This window comes from Pocillopora damicornis, chromosome 11, assembly GCF_964200805.1.
Source record: "Pocillopora damicornis chromosome 11, jaPocDami1.2, whole genome shotgun sequence".
NCBI classification, from domain to species: domain Eukaryota; kingdom Metazoa; phylum Cnidaria; class Anthozoa; order Scleractinia; family Pocilloporidae; genus Pocillopora; species Pocillopora damicornis.
The window spans coordinates 19,900,729-19,926,299 of record NC_142680.1 but is presented as its reverse complement, the minus strand read 5'-3'; the positions used below and the strand labels follow the sequence as shown (position 1 = coordinate 19,926,299).

General features: G+C 37.3%; 6 protein-coding genes across 6 annotated transcripts; all 6 read left to right on the top strand.

Annotated features, from left to right (window-relative positions):
• The first annotated feature begins 1,039 nt into the window (after nucleotides 1–1,039).
• On the top strand, nucleotides 1,040–2,562 carry LOC149038060 (melanocortin receptor 4-like). The gene has a single exon (XM_089188550.1). It carries the CDS (start codon nucleotides 1,401–1,403, stop codon nucleotides 2,343–2,345), a length of 945 nt encoding a protein of 314 aa, XP_089044676.1. The 5' UTR covers nucleotides 1,040–1,400; the 3' UTR covers nucleotides 2,346–2,562.
• A 676-nt stretch (nucleotides 2,563–3,238) lies between these two features.
• Nucleotides 3,239–8,885, top strand: LOC149038059 (melanocyte-stimulating hormone receptor-like). Its single transcript, XM_089186429.1, has 2 exons — nucleotides 3,239–3,247; nucleotides 6,401–8,885. Exons 1-2 carry the CDS (start codon nucleotides 3,239–3,241, stop codon nucleotides 7,439–7,441), a joined length of 1,050 nt encoding a protein of 349 aa, XP_089042555.1. The 3' UTR covers nucleotides 7,442–8,885.
• Nucleotides 8,886–10,363: 1,478 nt separating this feature from the next.
• Nucleotides 10,364–12,063, top strand: LOC149038058 (melanocyte-stimulating hormone receptor-like). Its single transcript, XM_089188549.1, has one exon. The coding sequence runs from the start codon at nucleotides 10,474–10,476 to the stop codon at nucleotides 11,518–11,520; it is 1,047 nt and encodes a 348-aa protein (XP_089044675.1). The 5' UTR covers nucleotides 10,364–10,473; the 3' UTR covers nucleotides 11,521–12,063.
• Nucleotides 12,064–17,029: 4,966 nt separating this feature from the next.
• Nucleotides 17,030–18,594, top strand: LOC149038057 (melanocyte-stimulating hormone receptor-like). The gene has a single exon (XM_089187003.1). It carries the CDS (start codon nucleotides 17,518–17,520, stop codon nucleotides 18,451–18,453), a length of 936 nt encoding a protein of 311 aa, XP_089043129.1. The 5' UTR covers nucleotides 17,030–17,517; the 3' UTR covers nucleotides 18,454–18,594.
• Nucleotides 18,595–20,781: 2,187 nt separating this feature from the next.
• LOC149038056 (melanocyte-stimulating hormone receptor-like) lies at nucleotides 20,782–21,988 on the top strand. The gene has a single exon (XM_089187002.1). It carries the CDS (start codon nucleotides 20,905–20,907, stop codon nucleotides 21,847–21,849), a length of 945 nt encoding a protein of 314 aa, XP_089043128.1. The 5' UTR covers nucleotides 20,782–20,904; the 3' UTR covers nucleotides 21,850–21,988.
• A 1,436-nt stretch (nucleotides 21,989–23,424) lies between these two features.
• On the top strand, nucleotides 23,425–24,879 carry LOC149038055 (melanocyte-stimulating hormone receptor-like). Its single transcript, XM_089186253.1, has one exon. It carries the CDS (start codon nucleotides 23,689–23,691, stop codon nucleotides 24,625–24,627), a length of 939 nt encoding a protein of 312 aa, XP_089042379.1. The 5' UTR covers nucleotides 23,425–23,688; the 3' UTR covers nucleotides 24,628–24,879.
• The last annotated feature ends 692 nt before the right edge of the window (nucleotides 24,880–25,571 follow it).

Here is a 25,571-nt window from a genome sequence, read left to right as displayed (position 1 = left end):
GAGGCAGATATGAGTCAGGGCGCAACCTTACACAAATGACGTGGACATTTGATTGACACCCTATCAATGATACTAGGTCGTGTAAACATCGGCCTTCGATGGTTCCAGGTTCCCATTATTGACACTGCGGCACGGCGTTCCTTCGCTCCCGAGTCGTGTTACTAAAAGCCTAAAACTTACTCAGGCGCCGAAGTAACTCGTATTGAAGCCTTCATAGTGAGTTCCTTCCCGCAGGCTAATTAAAGCGGGATTGTTTATTGGACCATGAAAAAAATCATCTTTTAAGATGTCTTTCAATATTTGCCTCATATCCCTATTTTATACGTGATGTACATGACAATTTTCTGACGTATTTCAAATGTGTGAACAATAGTCAGGAAGTCTTTATTTGAGATTTTATGTAGGAAATAGGGTTCCAGTGAGCGTCGTTATGCAATTGGCGTTTAAACGAAATATTTTTCTAGTTGCTATCACAGATTACGTCATAACATGAATGTTGTCAACTTTTGAAATATTTAATAGAGCCAGTTTAATGCTGGTCTATGTTTAAGTTGCCGTCAACGAGTGATTAACTGTCGCTAACTTTCACTCCTTTTCCTTGAACGCATTTCCCGAAGCTTTTTCGGAATTCAGAATTTACCACAATACAGCGGATAATTACCGGCCCAAAATAATGACAATATATTTAAATTTATCGCTTAAACCTCTTATGCTGTCATTCAATAACTGACATAGAGACTTTCCTTATCATATCGTCAAACGAAATATTACTGATGTCTGTGTGCTTGCCAAAGGAATTCACTTTTAATGCTTATTTGAAGTTGAACTCAACTTAACCTACCAAAATAAACAGTATCAAACAATATCAAATAAGTGTGAACTACACACAAATCATTATGGACACCTGGTTAGCACTCTATCAGTTCGTCGTTCTTTTGGAATGATACCACAAATGTCTCTCCATTTTCTACCTATTTCCATTTCATACCCGAGGCACTTCGAAGGTTTCTGACGTATTTTAAATGAGTAGACGCTGGTGAGGACTGGATGTAGGCTGTTAGGACGAAATATTGCTAGTTGCAATCTCAGATAACCTACAAGAAAAAAGGAACGAATACAGAATAATATTTACGACAAATTTCAGTGGAGGTGGAATACAGACGAAAACAATTGAAGAACTACTATGCTCTCCCTCCTTAGAGGGTGGGCATCAATCAGCATCAGTTTCAAACCTGAGGTATCCCATAGCTGCAAATTTCTGACGCATTTTAAATAATTAAACGCTAGTGAGGAAGTCTTAACTTATTTATTAAAGGAAGGTTTCAGTTATCATCGTTCGGTGAGTCCTGTGTGGACAAAATATTACTCGTTGCAATAACAGAGGAAACGAATGCAGAATCATGTCGACAACAAATTTCAGTAGAGGTGGAACACAGACGACAGCAACTGAAGAACTGCTATGCTCCCCCTTTTTGGTGGGTGGACTTCAATCAGCATTAGTTTCTTTCGCAGCAGTTGACATTCTCCTCTCCATCACAACATTTCTTGGGAATTCTCTTGTCCTTGTTGCCCTTAACAAAGAATCTTCCCTCCATCCACCGTCCAAGCTCTTGTATCGTTGTCTGGCAACAACTGACCTGTTGGTTGGTCTTGTTGCTCAGCCTCTCCGTGTTACTTATTGGATGTCGGTGGTTCACGAACATTGGAGTCTTTGTCATTACGCAGGGGAAGCAGCCTACATCACAGGCGCAGCATTATGTGGAGTTTCTTTGCTGAAGATGGCGGCAATAAGCGTGGACAGACTTCTTGCCCTGTTGTTGGGGCTGAGATACAAAGAGATGGTAACTTTGAAGCGCATTTATATCATTATAGCTAGCTTTTGGGTTTTATGTCTTGTCGCCTCTTTATGCACCATTTTCGATCAGCGAATAACCGCTTTGTATGCCTTGATATTGATACCACTTTCACTGTTTATTTCACTCGCCTCGTGCACAAAGATTTTTCGCACTCTCAGACATCATCAGGCACAAGTACAAGATCATATTCAACAACAGCCGAGCCAACCAAATGCACTGAACATGGCGCGATACAGAAAGGCAGTGTACAGTGCACTGTGGGTAGAGTTAGCATTAGTTGTTTGCTATGCACCATGCTATATAGTGGGAACTGTATTCATTTACAGCACAAAATACTCATCACTCGTATTCTTTACATTGCAAATCGCAACCATCTTTGTTTACTTTAACTCGACGTTAAACCCGTTTCTTTACTGCTGGAAGATAAGTGAAGTGAGACAAGGAATGAAGCTGACAATCAGACAAGTACTTTGCTGTCCATGGAGTTAGACCATCCTCGAGTTAAACATGATCGTATAAGTACTTTTAGTGCAAAGCTGACCAATAGAGAACGTATGGCACTTAAATTCTCGGGCTTGTTCGAGGTCTGTCGATAATATATTTTGCTAGGACAAAGAGGAGACACAAACCAAAACTTTTAAAAATTATTTTACATGCTACTAAACTTTATTTTGAATGCATCAATTATTAATCGAAAGAAAGATGAACGTGCACAAGAGAATATGTAATCTCTTATAATCTCTTGACGTAAATTATACTCATGAATGTTATTATAAGAAAGCGAAACAAATAATGGCTTTATCCACCTGTTGGTAGTTGAGTCGCATCAACCAACAATTTCTTTCTGTGCTGTGTACATTGTCCCCATCTCGTGGCAACTCTCTTGTCGTTGTTATAAACAGTTGTAAACTTTAATTTGTTTTTTCATTAGAAAAATATCCATATTGCTTATGAATGTTTGAACATTTTATAATGATATAATAAAACAAACATTGTGTAAGTGGGTGCATGGATTTAAATAAACACTTACCTTCTCTTATCAAATTCTTTTCAAAACCCCTAATTTTCCGAGATTAAACGTAAGATTCCATCTTCTCCGCTCAGCTAAAGGTGAATTTCTACGTACCTGAGAAGACGGCGTTTAAAATAATTGTGAAATACCAATAGTATCAAAGATGTCTGTGCGTTTGACTCATATAACTAACTAACCCATTTTGGTCACGTTTCCGAATGAACTTTCATCGATAGGGAGCTAATCAAATGTCCATATCATCTGTGTGAGATTAAAAAAATATTCATTACTCTTAGTGGTCACATGGAAAGTAGCAGTTATTTTAATTAACTTTAACTCGGCGTTAAACCCGTTCCTATACTGCTGGAAGATGAGTGAGGTGAGACGATCAGTGAAGCAGACAATTAAAGGAAGCACTTTGCTGAGTTAGGTCTTCCTCGGGTTGTTCTTCAGACTTTCAAAGCAGACTTATTAAGTCACGATTACTGGATAAAAGAAATAAGTCGCTCAATAGAATAGTTGCGCAAGCTGTTGTCAATAGTCTTTATATCTCTAAGAACAATTTAACGACAGACTAGGTAACCGTAGCTATGTGTGTTCAAAAATATGGTTTCTTGTCGCTATGCTAAAATACAAGATGTCATAATCGAAGAGAAGATATGCAAACATTTTAATTTCATGTTTTCTCCTCTTAGCAATATGAAGACATCGGATAAAACTTCAAAGAGTAGTTTAAGATATGTGAGGCCGATGTTGAGTGTTACGAGAAAACTATTTCAAATAGTTTTCCTATATTTAAAAGAAAGCGCCTGACGTTGATGTTGACGCCATATTGCCAAAAGAGACGCTCCAGTTTTAGTTTTGAATTTGTTTTGTCATCAGAAAAATATCCGTAAAGCTTATGTGAAGAAGTATTCGGTACTTGTATATATAACTAAAGGTTACGAAGGTATACGAAATAAAATTGACCATCTCTGTTTGTTACAGAATTTTTTTACGAATCGATCGACGTTCTGAAATTATATTAGCAACGGCGAGGAACAACTTCCGCATCATTTGTATAGAGGTCACCATATGTCCAGTTTGTCGCTGGTGTATCTTTAGGTTGTCTCTGAGTTTTACGGATTTTATTTCTTTCATTTCTGAGTGATTAACTTCTGTCCCTAAGTTCCACAAATTTTTTTTATTGAGTCGTTTTCAAAGCTTTTGTATGAGATCAGACTTTGCTTCAATATCATACCATCTAATTATCGGCCTAAAAACGACATGGTTATTTCACCCATTAAAGAAGTGATAAAATAGATCTTTTAGGACTTAGGAGTCCCACATAGTATTGTAAAACAAAAAGTATAGTCCATGTCTTTGTGTTTGTCAAGGGAGTTCTCTTTCAATGCTAATTTGAAATTAAACTGAAACGTTATTAACTGAAATCAACAGCTGGTTGCGACGAACATATTCTTTTTTAATTATCAAGCTACTGAATTATCATAGAGGATCAGAAACAAAATTCTCTGGGAAAGAACTCTTGTTAAAAGAGGGATTGACGCATCTTTTAGCGATTAAGTTTTTTGTCGGATTTTTCTTTCAGCTAATCCTCCGTTAGTAAATGAAATGACTAATTTGAAACCGGAATAAAATGTTGAATCTATAGAGAGCAATTATTTTGCAAAAACGAAATTTTTTCTAACTTAAAACGAGGCGGGGTGTCTGTGGCGGTTAACTAATTTTTCCTAATCTTTGACAGGGTATTTTTAACAATTACTTCGTGCGTCAGTGAGCGGTCATTAATATACGATACACGCACGAAGTTTGGAGAGCTTGAAAGATAAGCGGGAGTTACTTAACAAGCAACTAAGAGTGATCGTAGGTTCATAAATAATAAATGTTGTTTATGTAGGTTTAACAAGGTGTAGTTTTAAACTCGACTTCGTCTCGGGAATTATTCAACAATATTCACTTCATCTTCGGCAAATGATTGCTAAATATTTCATCGAGTGTTGATAGTTTTTAGGTATCCATTCCTTCATTTTCCTTCTCGGTCAATAGATTATCATGTTCAATTTAGCACAGTCATATAACTCTGGTTATCGGAGGAGAATGGCAAATCGCTTAGGGGAATTACGACATGAAGAATTCAGTCACTGCTGTGTAAATGAAAGCGTTGGCAGAGAAAAATTTAGGCGAACTTTGTTATATAATTTTTCCAGGACAATCATTGTAAAATTTTTGGAGAAAGGAGAAGAAAAAATAGAGAATGTAAAAGAAACAGCGAAAAATTGTTCAAAAAAGTAATTTCCTGCTTTCCTTCTGTTTTGTTTCTCGTTTTGTCGGAGACGAAACGGAGGTAAAAGAGCCACAAAATGTTACTAATGACACATTTTAAGTCAAATATTTTGAAATAAGTTTGTATCTGTGGCCATGGCTCAATCTTATTCACGCAAATGATATGGACGTTTGATTGACACCCAACTCGATTAAACTAGGTTGTATAAACATCGTTCCCATTATTAGCACTGCGGCACGGCGTTCCCTCGACCCCGGGTCGTGTTGTTCAAAGTCTCAAACTTATTCATGGGCGAAGTAACTCGTACTGAAGCCCTAATAGTGAGTGCCTTCTCGCAGGCTAAATAAAGAGGAATTGTTTGTTGCAACATGAAAAACATAATCTTAAAAATGTCTTTAAATATTTGCCTCTTATTCGTATTTCATACGTGATGTTCATCAGTGACAAGTTAGACACAAAGCAAAGGCTTTTTTGACACAGCAAACGATTTTCAGACGTATTTCAAACGTGTAAACAATAGTCGGGAAGTTTTTATTTAAGATGTCACGTAGGAAAAAGGGTTCCAGAAATCATCGTCGTGCAATTGCCGTGTAAACAAAATATTTGTCTCGTTGCTATCACTGAATTTTAGAGATGTTGTCACTTAAAAACAGTGTATTATCGTTTTTACGAAATTCAAAATAACAGTTTAACCTCTTCACTCAGCCGTAAATTTATTTCTTCCTGAGAAGATGGATTTTCAAATAAAATAATAATATCATCACAGATGTCTACACGTTTGACTCTAGATGCTAATTCAAGCTTAAATTAAACTCTGTCGATTAGACAAACATGCAGATGTGGCGCACTAAAGACTCTCGCATTTAAACTAAGGCTTTTAAGGAGATAAATCCAGAACAAAATGTCACATTATAAATTTCCTGGTCTCCATTTTCTACTTATTTCCATTTCATAACTGAGGCACTTCGAAGTTTAGGCGAAATACTGATCACTCGTTGCAATCTTAAGTAACCTACAAGAAAAAAGGAACGAATGCAGAGTAATAACTACAACAAATTTCATTAGAGGTGGAACACAGACGAAAACAATTGAAGAACTGCTATACTCTCCCTCTTTATAGGGTGGGCATTAATCAGTATCAGTTTCAAACCTGAGGCATCCCACAGCTGCAAATTTTGGACGCATTTTAAATAATTACTGAACGCTAGTTAGGAAGTCTTGAATGTGTTTATCAAAGGAAAATTTTAGTTATCATCGTTAGGCGTTTCCTGTTTAGACGAAATATTTCTCGTTGCAAGAACAGATAACCTCAGTACAAGAAAAACGGAAAAGGAATATCGAATAATTTCGATAAAAAATTTATGTAAGAGTGGAACACAGACGAAAACATTTGGAGAACTGCTATGTTCACCCTCTTTAGTGGGCGGGCTTCAACAAGAATCAGTTTCTTTCGCAGCAGTCAACATTTTCCTCTCCATCACAACATTTCTAGGGAATTCTCTTATTCTTGTTGCCCTTCATAAAGAATTTTCGCTTCATCCGCCGTCCAAACTCTTGTATCGTTGTCTGGCAACAACTGATCTGTTGGTTGGTCTTGTTGTTCAGCCTCTCCATGTAGCTTATTGGATGTCTGTCGTTCACGAACACTGGAGCCTTTGTCATTACGCAGTGGAAGCAGCCTACATCACAGGCGCAGCATTACGTGGGGTTTCTTTGCTGACGATGGCGGTAATAAGCGTGGACAGACTTCTCGCCCTGTTGTCGGGGCTGAGATACAAAGAGATTGTAACTTTAAAACACGTTTATATCATTATAGCTAGCTTCTGCGTTTTATGTCTTGTCGCCTCTTTATGCACCATTTTCGATCAGCGAATAACCGCTTTGTATGCCTTGATATTGGTACCACTTTCGCTGCTTATTTCACTCGCCTCGTGCACAAAGATTTTTCGCACTCTCGGACATCATCAGGCACAAGTACAAGATCATATTCAACAACAGCTGAGCCAACCAAATGCACTGAACATGGCGCGATACAGAAAGGCAGTGCACAGTGCACTGTGGGTTCAGTTAGTATTAGTTGTTTGTTATACACCTTACTATATAGTGGCAATTGTAGTCACTTATGGTACAACATATTCATCACAATTAGTCATCACAGGGGAAATGGCAACTATCCTTGTTTACTTTAACTCGACGTTAAACCCGTTTCTTTACTGCTGGAAGATAAGTGAAGTGAGGCGAAGAATGAAGCAGACAATCAGACAAGCACTTTGCTGTCCATGCAGTTAGACCATCCTCGAGTTAAACATGATCGTATAAGTACTTTATTAAGATGACCGATAGAAAACGCTTGTCGCTTAAATTTTTGTTCGAGGTCTGTCGATAATATTTTTTGCTAGTCACGTAAAACAAATAAATGGAAAGCAATGGAGACACAAACTGAAGCTTTTAAAAAATATTTTTTATGCTACCAAACTTTATTTTGAATGCATAAAATATTCATCGAAGGAAAGATGAACGTGCACAAGAGGATATATAATCTTCTTTAATCTCTTGACTGAAATTATACTCTCATGAATGTTATTATAAGAAAGCGAAAGAAATAACTGATACATACAGATGTTTCTACATTTGCCTTTAATTGCTATTTCATAACAGAAGCAGCCTAAGGTTCGTTGCAAGAACAGAAACCTACAAGAAAAGGGAAACGCCGAAGACAGAATTATGTCAACAACATATTTCAGTAGCAGTAGAAGTCACACGAAATCATTTGAAGAACTGCTATGCTTTCCTTCTTTGATGGGTGGGCTTCAACAACAACTATCAATTTGTTTCTTAGCGGTTGATATTCCCCTCTCCATCACAGCATTTGCAGGAAATTCTCTTATCCTTGTTGCCCTTCACAAAAAATCTTGTCTCCATCCGCCGTCCAAGCTCCTGTATCGTTCTCTGGCAACCACTGATCTGTTGGTTGGTCTTGTTGCTCAGCCTCTAAATTCTCTATGTTGGATGTCCGTGGTTCAAGACAGTGGAGCCTTTGTCGTTACGCAAGGGACGCAGGCTACGTCACAAGCTATGTATTGATTTTAGTGTCTTTGATGACGATGACGGCCATATGCATGGACAGACTTCTTGCCCTGTTGTTGGGGCTGAGATACAAACAAATTGTAACTTTGAAGCGCACGTATATAATTGTAACTACCTTTTGGGTTTTTACTCTTGTCGCCTCTTTATGTGCAATTTTTTATCTCCTTACAATCTTTTTGTACAGCTGCCTAGTTATATCATTTTGCCTGGTAATTTCATTCGCATCGTACACAAAGATTTTTTGCACTCTTAGATATCACCAAGCACAATTAGGAGATCAACAACAGCCGAGCCAAACGAATGCACTGAACATGGCGCGATTCAGAAAGGCAGTGCACAATGCACTGTGGGTGCAGTTAGCATTAGTTGTTTGTTATGCAGAAGAGTAGTTTAAGAGATGTTTTTAAAGCCGATGTTGAGTGTTTCGAGAAAACTATTTCAACTAGTTTTCCTACAATTAAAAGAAAGCGCCCGACGTTGATGTCGACGCCATATTGCCAAAAGAGACGCTCCAGTTTTAGTCTTGAATATTTGTTTTGTCATCAGAAAACTATCCGTAAAGCTTATGTGAAGAAGTTTTCGGTACTTGTATATTTAACTGAAGGTTATGAAAGTATACGCAATAAAATTGACCATCTCTGTTCATTACAGAATTTTTTTACAGATCGATCGATGTTATGAAATTATATTGGCAACGGCGAAAAACAAGTTTGGCATCATTTGTATAGAGGTCACCATATGTCCCGTTTGTCGCTGGTGTATCTTTAGGTTTGTCTCACGAATTTTATTTCCTTCATTTCTAAGCGCTTAACTGCTGTCGCCAAGTTCTATAATTTTTTTATTGAGGAGTTTTCAAAGCTTTTGTGTGAGCTCAGACTTTGCTTCAATATTATAGCATCTAATCATTGTTTATTTCACCCATTAAAGAAGTGATAAAATAGATCTTTTTAGACTTGGGAGTCCCATATCGTATTGGCGAGGGAATTCCCTTTCAATTCCAATTTAAATTTCAACTAAAACGTTATTAACTGAAATCAACAGCTGGTTGCGACGAACATGTTCTTGTTTAATTATCAAGGTACTGAATTATCATGGAGGATCAGAAAGAAAATTCCTTAAGAAAGAACTATTGTTAAAGGAGGGATTGACGCATATTTTAGCGATTAAGTCTTTCGTCTGATTTTTCTGTCGGCTAATCCTCCGTTGGTAAATGAAATGTCTAATTTGAAGCCGAAATAAAATGTTGAATTTATGGAGAGTAATTATTTTGCAACATCGACATTTTTTTCCAACTTAAAACGAGGGGGCGTGTCTGTGGTGGTTAACTAATTTTTCCTAATCTTTGACAGGGTATTTTTAACAATTGCTTCGTGCGTCAGTGAACGGTCATTAATATACGATGCACGCAGGAAGTTTGGAGAGCTTGAAAGATACGCGGGGGGGTTACTTAACACGTAACCAAGAGTGATCGTGGTTTCATAAATAATAAATGTTGTCTATGTAAGTTTAACAAGGTGTAGTTTTTAACTCGATATCGTCACGGGAATTATTCAATAATAATAATATTCACTTCATCTTCGGCAAATAATTGTTAAATATTTTTATCGAGTGTTGATAGTTTTTAAGTATCCATTCGTTCATTTTCCTTCGCGATCAATAGATTATTATGCTCACTTTAGCACAGTCATATAACTCTGATCATCGGAGGAGAATGGCCAATCGCTCAGGGGAATTAAGACATGAAGAATTCAGTCATTGCTGTGTACATGGAAGCGTTGGCAGAGAAAAATTTAGGCGAACTTTGTTATATAATTTTTTCCAGGACTATCACTTTAAATCTTTTGGCGAAAGGAGGAGAACAAATAGAGAATGTAAAAGAAACAGCGAAAAATTGTTTAAAAAAGTAATTTCCTGCTTTTCTTCTGTTTTGTTTCTCGTTTTGATACCGAGCGCGTAGGGCCATCATGGCTGGTACAAAACAATGGTTTCTCCTCCTCCTCTATTTTCAGTTAGCTCCCATTTTTCTTATCTTGTTGACCAAAGAGATGAAGAAAGGGAATTACATCAATTTTCTGACGTATTTTAAATGAGTTGACGCTGATGAAGAATTCTCTACGTGTATATGAATATCATTAATTGAAGTATGAGATGTCATTAATCGTGGCTAGATGTGTACTGTTTAGACGACACATTACTCGTTCCAATCTTAGCTGCAAATTTCTGACGCATTTTGAATGATTAAACGCGAGGGAGGAAGTCTTAATGTGTATATTAAAGGAAGGTTTCAGTTAGACGAAATATTTTTTCGTTGCAAGAACAGAGGAAACGAATGCAGAATTATGTCGACAACAAAGTTCAGCAGAGGTGGAACACTGTCAAAAATAATTGAAGAACTGATATGCAGCCCCTCTTTGGTGGGTGGGCTTCAACCAGCATCTTTCGCAACAGTCAACATTCTCCTCTCCATCACAACATTTCTTGGCAATTCTCTTATCCTTGTTGCCCTTCACAAGGAATCTTTCCTTCATCCGCCGTCCAAACTCTTGTATCGTTGTCTGGCAACAACTGATCTGTTGGTTGGTCTTGTTGTCCAGCCTCTCGCTGTTACCTATTGGATGTCCGTGGTTCACGAACATTGGACTCTTTGTCATTACGCAGTGGAAGCAGCCTACATCATAGGCTCAGTATTATGTGGAGTTTCTTTGTTGACGATGGCGGCAATAAGCGTGGACAGACTTCTCGCCCTGCTGTCGGGGCTGAGATACAAAGAGATTGTAACTTTGAAGAGTGTTTATATCATTATAGCTAGTTTTTGGGTTTTATGCCTTGTCGCCTCTTTATGCACTGTTTTCGATCATCAGCGTATAACCGCTTTGTGTACCTACATATTGATACCACTTTTACTGCTTATTTCACTCGCCTCGTACACAAAGATATTTCGCACTCTTAGAAATCATCAGGCACAAGAACAAGATCATGTTCAACAAAAGCCGAGCCAACCAAGGTTATTGAACATGGCGCGATACAGAAAGGCAGTACACAGTGCACTGTGGGTACAGTCAGTATTAGTTGTTTGTTACACACCATACCTTATTGTGAGAATTGTTCTCACTTATAGTACAACATACTCATCACAATTAGGCGTCGCATCGGCAATGACAGTTATCTTAGTTCACTTTAACTCGACTTTAAACCCGTTTCTCTATTGCTGGAAGATTAGTGAAGTGAGACGAGCAATGAAGCAAACAATCAGACAAGCACTTTGCTGTCCATGGAGTTAAACCATCCTCGAGTTATACACGATCGCAGAAGTACTTTTAGTGCAAAGCCGACCGATAGAGAACGCTCGTCGCTTAAATTTCTGCTAGAGGATTTGTCGATATTATTTTTTGCTAGTCACGTAGAAAAATAAAATAAAGGAAAGGTAATGGAAACATAAACCAAAACTTTTAAAAAGTATTTCACATGCTACCAAAATTTACTCTGAATGCATTAATTATTAATTGAAGGAAAGATATACGCGCGCAAGAGAATATATAATCTCTTGACGTAAATTATACTCTTATGAATGTTAGTAGAAGAAAGCGAAAGAAATAATGGCTTTATCCACCTCTTTGGTAGATGAGTTGCATCAACCAACAATTTCTTTCTCTGTGGTGTACATTTTTCTCTCCATCACAGCATTTCCTGGCGCCTAGCTCAGTTCTCCTTGCTATAAACAGTTGAAAACTTAATTTTGCTGTGTCATCAGAAAAATATCCATATTGCTTATGAATGTTTTAAAATGTCATTGATACTGATATAATAAAACAAACATTGTGTTATTGAGTGCATGGATTTAAATCAAAACTTTCCTTTTCTTATTGAATTCTTTTCAAAACCTTTAACTTTCCGAGATTAAACGTTATACTCCATCTTCTCCGCTCAGCTAAAGGTGAATTTACGTACCTGAGAAGACGGCGTTCAAAATAATTGTGAAATGTTAATAGTATCAAAGATGTCTGTCTGTACGTTTGACTCTTAAAGCTAATTTTTTCCTACTCTGGCCTCTTTTCTTAATGAATTTTCATAGATAGGGAGCTAATCAAGTGTCCATATCATCTATGTGAAATCAATACTTCAATCATTATGAGCCTCGACAAACTGAAATTACGAAGATCAAGCTGGCAACTTTGAATGATGTAAGAAAAAATTGGAATCGTGACATCTCCTTATGCATCAAACTATTAAAATGTAAATTAATTCAAATTAATTTAAAAAGAAGCTTGAATCTAAGGGATTATTTTTTTTCGTATTTTAGTTAAAAAAAACTGATATTACTATTTTTTTCCTTTTATTGCTATTTTATCCGTGAGACACCCCACAGGTTCCAACTGTCGATCCGCTAAAAAAGAATTGTTTTTCGCCTTGTAAAAAAATGATATCACAGATGTCTCTCTATTTGCCTCTTACTGCTATTTCATACAAGAGGCTTGTCAGTAGGTTACGCACTTTGAATGAGCAAACGCTGACGAGGAAGTCTTTATGTGTTTATTGAGGGAAGTTTTAGTCATCGACGCTCAGCTTGTGCTGTTTAAACGAAATATTTCTCGTTGCCAGTTGCCTCAGTACAAGAAAAAGGAGACGAACACAGAACAATGTCGACGACAACGTTCACTAGCGGTGGAACACAGACGAAAACATCTGAAGAACTGCTATGCACCCCATCTTTTGGAGGTGGATTACATCAAAGATTTACTTTTTTCTCAGTAGTGCACATTCTCCTCTCCATCACAGCATTCCTTAAAAATTCTCTCATCCTTGTTGCCCTTCACAAGGAATCTTCCCTCCACCCGCCGTCCAAACTGTTGTATCGTTCTCTGGCAACAACCGATCTGTTGGTTGGTCTTGTTTCCCAGCCACTCTATCCTACTTATTGGATGTCCTTGGTTCAGGAACACTGAAGCCTTTGTCGATACGCATTTGACGCAGCCTACATCACTGTGCGGCGAGGTTTTGATAATTCCTTAGCATACGTCCATTGATTTTCGACCCACTTATAAATTGGTTTGTTCACTTCAGTATTATGATGTAACCGTTGTGATTAAAGGAGAATTTTGACAATTGCCCCAGAGCATCGCAAAATTACCTGCCGTTTACATGAGAGCTTTCTTGATAGAAAAAACTTTTATAATCTCACTAACAAGACGATGGAAGAAAGAAAATTAGATCATAGAGTCACTAGGCTAACTTTTCTTCTTTATTGTTTACTATTGTCTTCAATAAAGGGAGGATATTTCAATATAATAATGGGCACTTATATAACATCTTATCTTGATGTACTACTTGTTTCATCATTTAAAAAGGTGACAAAAAAGGTTCTCCTATCGTATTTTCAAACAGTAATATAGCCGATGTCTATTTGTTTGTCGACAAAATTACCTTTTAGTGCTAATTTGTACTAAAACTGAAATTCTTTGAGATTAAAAACTTGTCGCAGCCTACCCAAACTCTTTAGAATTTTGATCAGCTGCATAAATTGAAAATTTTCTGGATAAACTCCTACTCTGTATTAAAGAATTGGATGAGTTGTTGGTTTGTCCATTAGCAATTTTCCCGTCCAAAAATAAAACAACGGATCTAAAGTTGATATGTAAATATATATATATATATATATATATATATATATATATATATATATAAACTTATTTTCGAAAATGTTGCTAGTTGAAAAAATATTTTAAATAGTCTGTATATGTAAATATATGTTTTTTTCTTTTCTCATCACAGTGTCTCTTTTTGATACGAAAAGAAAGATATATTTATTTGATATATATTTTCAAATTTGAAAGGTTTTCAAAACGGGTATTTACTTATATGTATATCGTCGAAAGAAACATTATCATGTAAACGAGGCCTGATACAAGTCCGAATCTGTCGTGGCAAGCAGGTGTAGCACGTGGCAGTTTTAGAGAGTTTGAAATGTGGGTCAGGGTTGGTAAAGACGAAGCTTCTCTTAGAACAATTGTAAATTTTTTATCGATTATTGATAAGCTTTGAGCGCCCATCTCTTCATTTTCCATTTCGATTAATATATTATCCTGTTTACTTCATTATTGGGAACTAATTGTCATCACCAAAGGGGAGTTGTTAATTGCCTAAGAGAATCACAGGAACAAAAATTTTGAAGAACTTTTCTTTTACAGTTGCACAAAATAGTTTGCTGGTGTGATAACTTGATCCTGTCACTATTTTGTTTTTAGTTCTCGTCGGATACGAAACGGAGAGAAAAAAAGTTACAAAGTGCAATAAGATGCACAGCTAATTTAAAATATTTTGAAACAAGTTTGTATGTGTTGCCGTACATTAATTTTGAATGGTGTTGTAGTACATTTGGTGATTGTCACGAATTCAATTTTTCTCCCAGAACAATTGACATCGCCAGCTTGAGCTTCTGCAGTTTTAGCTTTCCGTAGCTGATAGTAATTCAAGTCTTAACTTCACACGAAAGGTATGGACCCTTGACTAGCATCCTACTATAGTTGAATTTGAGTTTGGTAAAGAGCGACTTTGTTATTTGCCTTTTATTGCTATTTCGTAACAGAGGCACCCAAAGGTTTCCGGGAAAAAATATATATTTTTTGACCTAATATGCATTTTAAATGAGTAAGTCTTTATGCGATTGTTAGTTAGGAAGTTAGGCTTCAGTAATCATTGCTCCCATTTTTCGTTGCAAGAACAGAAACCTACAAGAAAAGGGAAACGCCGAAGACATAACTATGTCGACAACAAATTTCCGTAGCAGTAGAAGTCACACGAAATCATTTGAAGAACTGCTATGCTCTCCCTCTTCGGTGGTGGGTGGGCTTCGGCTTCAACAACAACAATTAATTTGCTTCTTAGCAGTTGACATTCTCCTCTCCATCACAGTATTTGCTGGGAATTCTCCCATCCTTGTTGCCCTTTATAAGGAATCTTCCCTACATCCGCCGTCCAAACACCTGTATTGTAGTTTGGCAACCACTGATCTGTTGGTTGGTCTCGTTGCCCAGCCTCTCTATGTTACATGTTGAATGTCCGTGGTTCAAGAACACCTTTGGAGGAGCCTTTGTCGATACCCAAGGGACGCAACCTACATCACAGGCTCTGTATTGCATTCAGTGTCTTTGATGACGATTACGGCCATAAGCGTGGACATACTTCTCGCCCTGATGTTGGGACTGAGATACAAACAAATTGTAACTTTGAAGTTTATTATTGTAACCACCTTTTGGGCTTTTACTATTGTCGCCTCTTTATGTGCAATATTTAATCACCGTATAATCTTTTTGTACAGCTGCCTAGTTGTATCATTTTGCCTGGTAATATCACTCGCATCGTACACAAAGGTTTTTCGCACTCTCAGATATCACCAAGCACAAGTACGAGATTAACAACACCCGAGCCAAACAAATGCTTTGAACATGGCGCGATTCAGGAAGGCAGTATACAGTGCACTGTGGGTGCAGTTGGCATTAGTTGTTTGTTATGCACCAATGTATACAGTGAGAATTGTGATCGCTCATACTAAAAAATATTCATTACTCTTAGTGGTCACATGGAAAGTAGCAGTTATTTTACTTTACTTTAACTCGACGTTAAACCCGTTTCTTTACTGCTGAAAGATAGGTGAAGTGAGACAAGTTGTGAAGCTGACAATCAGACAAGCACTTTGCTGTTCATGGACTTGGATCCCTCATGAGCGGCAATCGTGGTGTAACTTTCAAAACTGATTTACAAAGTCACGGTTATTATTGGAGAATCAATTAAATCATTGCTGAAGGTGTTGTTGATATTTTTAACCTCCATTATATGAAAGACAGTTTATCGAAACTCCGTAACCACACTCTGCAGCAGCACTTATCCTTACACTTTTACGACAACAGATAATTTGTTTTATTGTCTTGTCTTTCTAAGTAATATGTAAGTATGGGGTAAAACTTCAAGGAGTAATGACGGAGAACTGTTGGGCGTATTTGTCTCTTGACGGTAAAATAATATTAATTCTTTTTTTTTCTGTATAAATGCGCATACGCCCTGTAGATAAATACTACACGCTTAACGCCACACATTTAATCTATTAGCCAGATAAACGAATATGTACATGTAAAGATGTGTAGATGTGATTCGACTGAATATAAAGGCTGTAATAAAAATATCTTAATACAAATATAACAACAACGACGACGACAGGAACATGAAATAGGAACGAACTTATAATTTGTGGCGTAACCAGGTCCGGTAGTACAAATCTTAAACAAAAGCAACACGGCGCTAGCAAAAACTAACAAAACGACTGACTTAGTTGAAATCAATTAGCAATAGGAATTATCTATCTAAAACAACGTTTATGCTGGCGAGAAATAAATCGCTGCCGTTACGCAATTCTTACACAACCGCACACATATAGAAACAGAACATCAGAATAGTATTCCGAGTAAAAGAAAAACAATATAAACTAATTTCGCAGTTACATGACAATAAATACAAGTGCAAATTCTAGTTGCCACACGCCCTATTACCGCGCGAGTAGGTTACGTAGCCTTTTATAAAATCGAATTTGTTTTGTTATTAGAAAGTGTCCATAATGCTTGTAAATTTGAGATGTTAATAATTTACTTGTGAACCATTCGAAAGTGTGTGTAAAGAAGAACATTGAAGATAGAGATCTACCAGAAGCTCTCGTTTTTCCAAAATTGAACGTAACACTCCATCCCCTTCGTTTCAGTAATTGTATAAATAATAAACGCAGCGGACGCAGTCTACATAACAAGCTGTGCATTATGTGGGGGGTCTTTGATGACGATGGCCATCAGCGTGGACAGACCTCCCGCCCTGTTATTGGGACTGAGATATTAACAAATTGTAACTTTGAAGCGCACGTATATCATTATAGCTACCATTTGGGTTTTCTTCAGTGTCGCTGCTTTATGTTATTTCATACAAACAGACATACTTTATTGGCTCGTCTCCACGGGGCTTTTCAGAGTCAATGTTATATTACAAAATTCAAATAAAAGTAATGCCTGATGTACCTCACGGGTTCTAGGGGAAAAAATATGTACTTTTCTTTGACATTAAAAAAATAATAACTTGATGCAATGTAAATAACAAAGGCTGGTAGAGAAGTTTTATTTGAAAATTATCAAAGGAGTCATTAAGGTCTCAGTGATCGTCACTCCGCGAATGTTGTTCAGACAAAATATTTCTTGCCACAATCACAGATAAACTGTAAGAAAAAGTAAACCAGTAACAGAATAATGTTGATATCAAATTTCACAAGAAGAGGAACACAGGCGAAAACATTTGAAGAACTGACATGCTCTCCCTCTTTGGTGGGTGGACTTCGACAAGAATCACTTTCTTTCGCAGCAGTCAACATTCTCCTCTCCATCACAGCATTTGTTGGAAATTCTCTCATCCTTATTGCCCTTCACAAAGAATCTTCCCTTCATCCGCCGTCCAAACTCTTGTATCGTTGTCTGGCAACTACTGATCTGTTGGTTGGTCTCGTAGGCCAGCCTCTAGCTGCTTCAAGCTGGATGTTTAGTGCTCACGAACACTGGATTCCTTGTCGATACGCAAGTACTGCGACCTTTGTCACGAGCTACGTATTATGTGGAGTGTCTTTGTTGACAATGACGGCCATAAGCGTCGACAGACTTCTCGCCATATTGCTGCAGCTGAAATACAAACAAATTGTAACTTTGAAGCGGACATATATCATTGTAGTTACCTTTTGGGTTCAATCCATCGTCGCTGCTTTATGTTACACGTTAGATTACCGTGTATTCTTCTGGTATGGCCTTATAGTTGTACCATTATGCTACGTTACCTCAATTGTGTCGTACACAAAAATATTTTGCGCTCTAAGTCATCATCGTGCTCAAATACGAGATTATGTTACACAGCCGAGCCAACCAAATGCAGTGAATACCACACAATGCAAAAAGGCAGTGTACAATGCACTGTGGGTTCAGTTGGCATTAGTTGTTTGTTATTTGCCGTATGCTTTAGTGGAAATTGTGATCAGCCGAACCAAAACAGATCCATCGCACCTAGTCATCATGAGGGATGCAGCAAGCATATTAGCTTTCTTTAACTCAACGTTAAATCCGTTTCTGTACTGCTGGAAAATAAGTGAAGTGAGACAAGCAGTAAAGCGAACGATCAGACAAGCATTTAGCCGTCCATAAAGTGAGATCCTCCCCAAATTATGCTCGTATTAATACATTCCAAGCATAATCATTCAGTCACGATTATTTCTTTAGAACTATACTCAGATCTGTGAATAGATAAGGTAAAAGTGAGAAGCAAAATGAAATTGTTGCCCAAGGTTTGTACGAAGTCTGCTTTTTCGGACGAAGACAACTAAAGGAAAGGAAATGGAAAAACCAACCTTATCACTCTCTATCATAAATACAACAAGTCTTAATTGAAGAAAAGATATGCTTGCACCGCAGTGTTGAACTTTCAATTTTGAGTTTGCCAAGGCAAATGCACAGAGTTGATAGTAACGCTTAATCATTACCTTATCAGCGAAAGGTTTTCCGAGTTAAGATGGATCGTTTCTAGCTGATAGTAGAGATTTACTTGTCCTCGCCTCTTATCGCTAATTACTACCAACGAAGAAATTGTGAGATGTGATATTTTTTAAAGGACACGCTGGCCTAAAGCGTGTTTTTTTTGTTTTTTTCTATTTTACCTGTCATTTTCTGTTTGGTCACACTTAATTCTGGTTCGATGGAAATCATGGCGAAAAAATACTGGGAAGTTTCTAGATTAGGGTTGAAATAAGAGTATTGAATTGACAAACTCATTTTGCCTATCTTAATTTCGATCACAGTATTTACGGGGTTTTGAATTTCTTACTGACAATTTACCCCGATTGAGGTTGTGCTTGCTCATATTGCAAAATAAAAATGTTGCAGATGTCTTTCAACGTTTTCCTTCAAATAAAATGCGAATGCAAACCTAAATTAAAATTTTTGTTTTTTATTTTTTATTGTATATTTCTATTTATTTACATATTTTTCTTTTACATCTATAGACTGCCACCGTTTCAACTTTCGCCTCAAACGATTTGCGTCTTGGGTTGATCTTTTTAATTTCAGTTTTCCAAGGGTGGAAATGCCTCAAGACCTATAAAGATCTCACAAACATAATAAACGTTTTATTGCATGACAGAGAGGAAAGGGATTTTGGCAGCGCTATAAAATAAGCATTTTACAGCGCAGATGTCTCTTTGCTTGCCACTTAGAGCGATATCATACCAAAGGCAAATAGTGCCGAAAAATTAAAAGACAAGCCTTTTTGTTTGTTCCGAATTTACACGAATGGTGTTTTAGAGAAATTAGTGTCAGTACTATTCAAAGACCTCTTAGGTAGAATAATTTCAAATTAATAATAATTTAAGGTGATTCTTCAACTGTGTTAAAGAATCACCTCTTATTACGAAATTGATAGAAAGTAATAATTTAAGCCTGTTATCCTCTGGAGCTCCCTCAGTGGGGAAATTGCTTTATCTTTTAACTGAAGAGGCAGTTTGTATTTGCATTTTGAATAGGTAAATCCTACTGCGAAATTAGCGAAAGTTTCTGGGTAAATGTTATCACAGATAGTGAGCCACTTAAAGTCATCGTGGCTAGGCTGGTGATGTCTTGAAAAAAATATCTCTTGTCACTTACAGTTACAAATACCGTCCATGAAAACGAAATGACCGTTTGCTGAATTGCAAATGATGAAGAATGTATGCTGGAAGTTATACTAATTGTCTCTCGAGCTCCTTTTAAAGAAACGCGACTCTCCTGGATAATATTTCCGCACTAAATCAACTTTTCAAAAGAAGGTCAATGTCAGTGTTTCATTTCCAATACTCAAATTTTTGCCTGAATCAAATTCATCTGAAAAGGGCAAATAAATTCTGATAAAATTCCTGTTTTTATCTGTGTAACAGGCAATTAGTTTGAAACATTTAATTTCTGGCCTAGAGGGTGATTCTACTCTTTTTAAAAACAGAAAAGAACATTTTAGACGGCCGACGTCGCACTAATTATTTTATCTGAATAAAATAAATACTAATAGGTTAGAATAATCAATGAAATTTAGCTCAGTATAACCAGAACACAAGGCTACAGAATTGCTTATCACTGAGAAATTGGATCCTTTCATGGCTGATGATAATTACAAGGAGCAGCTGCCACAAAATTCGAGATGAGATGATTTATTTTCCACAAAATATTGAGTTTGCGCTCGATTTTCACAATAGTGAGCGTCATTAAGTATGTCAGGTCATGTGAATCCTACGACAAAATTAAGGTTTAAGTGATAACTGCCGGGCGGAACCTTTCAAAACGAAAGATCTCTTGTTGCAGTTATAGATAAATTACAGGAAAAAGGAAGCGACCGTTTACCAAACTGAAGATTGGTGACGACAAAAACTGATCTAACAGGCAGTGGAATAGAGACGAAGATCTGAGGTTGGATTCCTCTTGGGGACTCAGAATCTTTTCTTTGTCCCTCGCTCATGACAAGGCGAAAAGCATCTCTCTCTATTTCTTTACCGAGCTCAAAATTTACCATCTCTCTTATTCTACTTACAAATTACAGATAACCTGTACGACAAAATTTGAAACGCTTGCGGAGTGATGACGGCAACAAATTCCTCGGGGGATGGATCGCAGATGAAAACATTAGAAGATCTTGTATGCTCCTCTTCTTTAGCGGGTGAATTGCAACAATATTCCTTGCTTTTGTCAGCAGTCAACATTTTTTTTTCCCTTACAGCATTTCTTAGGAATTCTCTGATCTTCGTTGCACTTCACAAGATATCTTCCCTCCATGCGCCGTCCAAACTCTTGTATCGTTGTCTGGCAACAACTGATCTGTTGGTTGGTCTGGTAAGCCAGCCTCTCGTTGCTACTCTTTGGATGTCGGTTGTTCATGAACAGTGGAGACTTTGTCGATTCGCATGGGAAGCAACCTCCATTTCAGGGTATGGATTATGTTTAATGTCTTTGTTGACAATGGCAGCCATGAGCGTGGACAGACTTCTGGCCTTGTTGTTGGGGCTGAGATACAAACAAATTGTAACTTGGAAGCGCACATATGTCATTGTCGTTACTCTTTGGATTATAACCGTTGTCACTACTCTATACCGCACGTTACTTTCTCGTATAGCGCGTTGGTTTGGTCGCATTATCATCTCATCTTGCCTATTAATCTCGATTACATCATATGCTAAGATTTTCCGCGCTCTTCGCCGTCATCAGGCTCAAATACAAGATCATGGTCAACACCAGCCGAGCCAACCAAATGCACCGAACATGGGGCAATACAGAAAGGCAGTGTACGGTGCACTGTGGGTGCAGTTAGCGTTACTTGCTTGTTACGTACCAGTTAGTGTAGTGGCAATTGTAATGGCTCACAGACAAGCAAATTTATCACATTTAGTTGTCGCCCTGGGAATAGCAAACACCGTAGTGAATTTGAACTCGACGTTAAACCCGTTCCTATACTGCTGGAAGATTTGTGAAGTGAGACAAGCAGTGAAGCAGACAATCAGACAAGCACTTTGCTGTCCATGGACTTAGATCCCTCTCGAGCGGCAATCGTGGTATAACTTTCGAAACTGATTTACAGTTGAGTCACGGTTATTATTAGAGAATCAATTAAATTATTGCTAAAGCTGTTGTTGTTATTTTTCAATTCCACATCATGAAAGACAGTAAATCGAAACTCTGTAACCACGCTTTGTAGTGACACTTATCCTTACACTTTTACGGCAACACATGTTGTCTTGTCTTTCTTAGTAATATGTAAGTATGGGGTAAAACTTATAGGAGTAGTGACAGAGCTGTTGGGTGTATTTGTCTCTTGACAGTAAAATAATATCGGTTCTTTGTTTTTCTGAATAAATCCGCATGTCATTAACGCCCTGTAGATAAATACTACCAGTTCAACGCCACAACATGAATACACATTTAATCTATTCCCCAGATATACGAATATTTCGATGTAAAAAGTGTAGATGTGACTCGACTGAAAATAAATCATTGATACAAACATCTAGGTACAAATATAACAACAACTAGAATAACAAAAAGGAACATGAAATAGAAACAAACTGATAATTTGTAGTATAACCAGGTCCGGTAGTAAAACTCTTAAACAAAAGCAACACGGCGCTAACAAAAACTAACGAAAGGACTGACTTGGTTGAAATCAACTAGCAATGATAATTATCTAACGAAAACAACGCCTATGCGGGCGGGAAATAAATCGCTACCGGCGTTACGTAATTTATACACAACCTCACTCAAATAGAAACAGAACATTACAATAGTAGTTCAAGTGAAAGGAAAACAATATTAAATAATTTCGCACTTACTTGACAACAAATACAAATGCAAATTTTAGTTGCCACACGCCCTATTGCCGCGTGAGTCGGTTACAAGGCCTGTTATAAAATCGAATTTGTTTTGTTATTAGAAAGTGTCTATAATGTTTGTAAATTTGAGATGTTAATAATTTACTTGTGAACCATTCGAAAGTGTGTGTAAAGAAGAACATTAACGATAGAGATCTATCAGAAGCTCTCGTTTTTTTCAGAATTCAACGCACTACGTTGAACACTACATCCTCTTCGCTTAGCTGTGAATGAATTTTTTACCTGAGAAGAAAAAGTTTCAAATAGTCTTTCAAATATGTTGTGAAATGATAATACTACCATAGATATCTATACTTTTGACTCTTGATGCTAATTTATTTCCAAATTGAACTTTACCGATTAGACACTCATATAGTTTTGGCGCTCAATAGACTCCCGAATGAAATGTCACAAAATATGTTTAGCTGGTCTTGTTCTCTGCCTCTCTATGGGGCACTCATTGGATGTCTTTTGTTCACGAACACTGCAGCCTTTGTCGATAAACACAGCGGACGCAGTCTACATAACAAGCTATGCATTATGTGGAGGGTCTTTGATGAAGATGGCCATCAGCGTGGACAGACCTCCCGCCCTGTTATTGGGGCTGAGATATAAACAAACTGTAACTTTGAAGCGCATTTATGTCATTATAGCTACCTCTTGGGTTTTATTTAGTACCGCTGCTCTATGTTACTTCATACAAACAGACATACTTTATTGGCTCGTCCCCACGGGGCTTTTCAGAGTCAATGTTTAATTACAAAATTAAAAAAAAAGTAATACCTGATGATCTCACAAGTTCAAGGGAAAAAAAAGTTTACTTTTCTTTGACATAAAAAATAATATCCTGATGCGATGTAAATAAGAAAGGCTGGTAGAGAAGTTTTATTTGGAAACTATCAAGAAGTCATTAAGGCCTCAGTGATCGTCGTCCGGCGAACTTTGTTCAGACAAAATATTTCTTACTGGAATCGAATAAGAAAAAGGAAACAAGTGCGGAATAATGGCGATAACAAATTTCACAAGAGGTGGAACACAAACGAAAACACTTGATGAACTGCTATGTTCTTCCTCTTCGATGAGTAGACTTCAACAAGAATCACTTTCTTTCGCAGCAGTCAACATTCTCCTCTCCATCACAGCATTTGTTGGCAATTCTCTCATCCTTATTGCCCTTCACAAAGAATCTTCCCTTCATCCGCCGTCCAAACTCTTGTATCGTTGTCTGGCAACTACTGATCTGTTGGTTGGTCTCGTTAGCCAGCCTCTCGCTGCTTTAGGCTGGATGTTTGCTGCTCACGAACATTGGATTCCTTGTCGATACGCAAGTACCGCGACTTTTATCACAAGCTACGTATTATGTGGAGTGTCTTTGTTGACAATAGCGGCCATAAGCGTCGATAGACTTCTCGCCCTGTTGTTGCGGCTGAGATACAGACAAATTGTAACTTTGAAGCGCACATATATCATCGTAGTTACCTTTTGGGTTATATCCAGTGTCGCTGCTTTATGTTACACGTTTGATTACCGCATATCCATTTGGTATGGTAATATAGTTATACTATTATGTTACGTTATCTCAATTGTGTCGTACACAAAAATATTTTGCGCTCTAAGTCATCATCATACACGAATACAAGATCATGTCCAACAGCAGCCGAGCCAACCAAATGCAGTGAATACCACGCAATACAAAAAAGCAGTGTACAGTGCACTGTGGGTTCAGTTGGCATTAGTTGTTTGTTATTTGCCGTATGGTTTACTGGTAATTCTGATCAGACAAAGAAAAACTTTTCCATCGCACCTAGTCATCATGAGGGGTGTAGCATCTACAGTAGTTTACTTTAACTCAACGTTAAATCCGTTTCTGTACTGTTGGAAAATAAGTGAAGTGAGACAAGCAGTGAAGCAGACAATCAGACAAGGATTTGACTGTCCATAAAGTGAGATCCTCCCCGAATTATGCTCGTGTTAATACATTCTAAGCATACAGTTATTCAGTCGCAAACACTACTTAAGAACTCTAGTCAGATATATGAATGGATAGAAAAAAAATAAAAAGGACAATAAAATTGTTGCCTCAAGGTTTGTACGAAGTCGGCTTTTTTTGCACGTGGAAAACTGAAGGAAAGGAAATGGAAATACCAACCTTATCACACTCTATCATAAATACAACGAGTCATAATGTTTATTCTCCATCTTTTATTTTTCATGTTCTTTACTGGTTCATCTTTGATTTTTCGTCAAGTTGTCTTGATTCTACGTCTACCATTGCCGAGCGATTTACCATCCCTAAATTTGATTTGCTCTCTCTTTTGAGTCGTTTTGATTTAAAACAAGAGTTTAGAGTTGATCGCAATACAGGGCGTGTATTTCCACATAATTGTCAGCCCTCAGTAGAAAATGAAAGCATGTTTAAATATATTCCTTTTTTCTTCATTTCAATAAATGAATAAAGGGGTGTTTCCTTGTTGTATTACCAAACAATAATATGACCAATGTCGTCTTTGTTTGTCAAAGAAAAAATTTTCATTAAAGTTAGATTAAATTTTATGTACAGGAATAAATAGCTGACTACGACCAATATGCTACTGTTAGCTTCAAAGCTGCAGTCTTTGTGCACAAAAATTATCATAAAAAAGGATCAGAAATTAAATTTCCAGCGAAGAATCCTAATATAAGAAGCAAAGGGATGATGCATCTTTGTCTGTGAAAGAAAAATGATGGATTGAAAATGAAAGATTTAGAGGTGGCATGTTGCGAAAATGAAATGAATAATTAAGTTTTTGATAACATCCCAGACTAAAAACGAAGCCGATATTGTCTAGTCGAGCTGATTTGTCTTCATTTTTGAAAGTGTAAGTTTTTTTATTGGTTCCTGCCTCA

Bases quoted from the DNA above. Each gene is read 5' to 3' on its own strand.
- LOC149038060 (XM_089188550.1), top strand. From the start codon at position 1,401: ATGTCGACAACAAATTTCAGTAGAGGTGGAACACAGACGACAGCAACT.
- LOC149038057 (XM_089187003.1), top strand. From the start codon at position 17,518: ATGTTGATATCAAATTTCACAAGAAGAGGAACACAGGCGAAAACATTT.
- LOC149038058 (XM_089188549.1), top strand. From the start codon at position 10,474: ATGATTAAACGCGAGGGAGGAAGTCTTAATGTGTATATTAAAGGAAGG.
- LOC149038056 (XM_089187002.1), top strand. From the start codon at position 20,905: ATGACGGCAACAAATTCCTCGGGGGATGGATCGCAGATGAAAACATTA.
- LOC149038055 (XM_089186253.1), top strand. From the start codon at position 23,689: ATGGCGATAACAAATTTCACAAGAGGTGGAACACAAACGAAAACACTT.